Source organism: Nanorana parkeri, unplaced genomic scaffold (genome assembly GCF_000935625.1).
Source record: "Nanorana parkeri isolate BGI_ZX_2015 unplaced genomic scaffold, ASM93562v1 scaffold535, whole genome shotgun sequence".
NCBI lineage: Eukaryota > Metazoa > Chordata > Amphibia > Anura > Dicroglossidae > Nanorana > Nanorana parkeri.
Genome location: NW_017306803.1, coordinates 17,816 through 19,592, shown reverse-complemented (window position 1 = coordinate 19,592; position 1,777 = coordinate 17,816). Strand labels below are relative to the sequence as shown.

Genomic DNA, 1,777 nt, shown 5'->3' with positions numbered 1-1,777 from the left:
TTTTTTTTTGTTCCCATTTTTATTGTCCTTTTTTTTTTTTTTTTTTTCTTTTTTGTTTTTGAACCCATGCTTCCAGTCCTATTGCATTAATACTTCTTATCTCTTTTTATAGAAACTTGAGGAAGAAAAGGGCAAAAAGGAAAAGGAGAGGATAGAAATTGAGAAAGAGAGGCGAGAAAGAGAGCGAGAACGGGAACGAGAAAGGAGAGAGCGAGAAAGGGAGCGAGATAAAGAGCGCGAGCGTGAGAAGGAGAAAGAAAGAGAGAGAGAACGGGATCGTGATAGGAATAAAGACAGAGACCGAGAACGAGATCGTGATAGAGAACGAGATCGTGAGAAGGAGAGAGAACGACCAAGGGAACACAGTAAAGAAAGGAGCCGTTCAAGGTAGGAGCATTAAATATTGTGTATTATAGTGTTTGGCGATTCCTATTGGGAATTTTTATAGGGTGAAGATTTTTTGGTATTTGAAAAATAAGGCTTAAATGTACAGACTAAACGTGGTGAAATAAATGCTGTATTCTTACCCAGTTTAGTTAGTCTGTCTTTGGGAAAACAGATTTATCTGAGTTTTGCGTCATTTTTTTTTCTACTTTTGACAGGGAGAAAAGCAGAGAACGGGAAAGAGAAAGAGAACGTGAGCGGGAACGTGAAAGAGAGCGAGAACGAGATAGAGATAGAGATAAAGACAAGAAGCGAGACAGAGAAGAAGATGAGGAAGAAGCTTATGAACGGCGAAAACTGGAAAGAAAATTGCGAGAAAAGGAAGCTGCATATCAAGAGGTAATCCATATGCAGTAATCATAGGGTAGCAGAGGGGAGTCTGCATGATGGGCCTCATTTAATTGATGTATTTTTCACTTTGGGCTCCTGGTGTAGTAGTTTCTGGAGGCAAGAGGTGTAAATCCTAAACTTGTCATAAATGCTAAAGCAGCCTTATATTCTCTTTCTGTACCTGAACCCCTAACATTTTGCATAATCCCCAAAATGGGCTCTTGAGACTTGAAAAACCAGTAACGAACTATTGCAGGTATAAAGTGCAGGCATCTAGAGGTGCTTGCACGTGCCAACAGCTTCTTGGGTATTTTCTGATAGTACTGAAGCTTGTCAACTCATGCTCTTGTTCCTGCATATGCCCATTGGCCCGTGAGGTAGCCCATCCCATCATAGGGATGAGCCACTGGAAAATGTGCATGGTCTGGGCTTAACATCAAGTTCTAACACTACCCACAAGTGTCGGAGCTGTACTTGTCAGTACAGCAAGGGATTCAAATGTGACAAAATGATCACTAAACACTTATCCTAAAATGTAACACCCTAAATGTAATCCCCCCCCCCAATTAACACTGCAGCAGAACATTTACCCTACTCCAGGGACAGGCAACCTTGGCACTCCAGCTGTTTGTCCCATGAGGCTTTGCAGTATTCTAACAGCCACAGGCATGACTTGCAGAGGTTTGATGGGATTTGTAATATCGCCACTGCTGGAGTGTCAAAGTTGCCTACCCTTGCTTTAACCTGTTATTGGACCTGTGACACTGAAAACTAATACCACCAAGTTCCCAACACTGAAAGCAAAATATTCAGAATCTGATGGTTGTATGAAAACTGTTTATGCAGAATGAATGAATTAAACTTTTACTATAGAGACCACTTATTTTGCGTATTTTTGTATCAAGGCAACATCTTTGAAATGGCTGCATACATTTATATTTAATTCAAGGTTAGGTAGACAGAAAAAAAAAATGTACACCTAATAATGTAAAGATATATATAT

The 1,777-nt window shown here is 40.1% G+C and overlaps 1 protein-coding gene across 3 annotated transcripts in view; it reads left to right on the top strand.

The window, feature by feature from the left end:
* Nucleotides 1-1,777, top strand: part of RBM25 (RNA binding motif protein 25) — a 41,490-nt gene that overhangs the window by 31,226 nt on the left and 8,487 nt on the right. For all 3 annotated transcript variants that reach the window (XM_018561632.1, XM_018561633.1, XM_018561634.1), the window contains 2 exons: nucleotides 113-387; nucleotides 603-783. In XM_018561632.1, coding sequence (XP_018417134.1) covers nucleotides 113-387; nucleotides 603-783 — 456 coding nt within the window. The remainder of the gene's footprint in view (nucleotides 1-112; nucleotides 388-602; nucleotides 784-1,777) is intronic.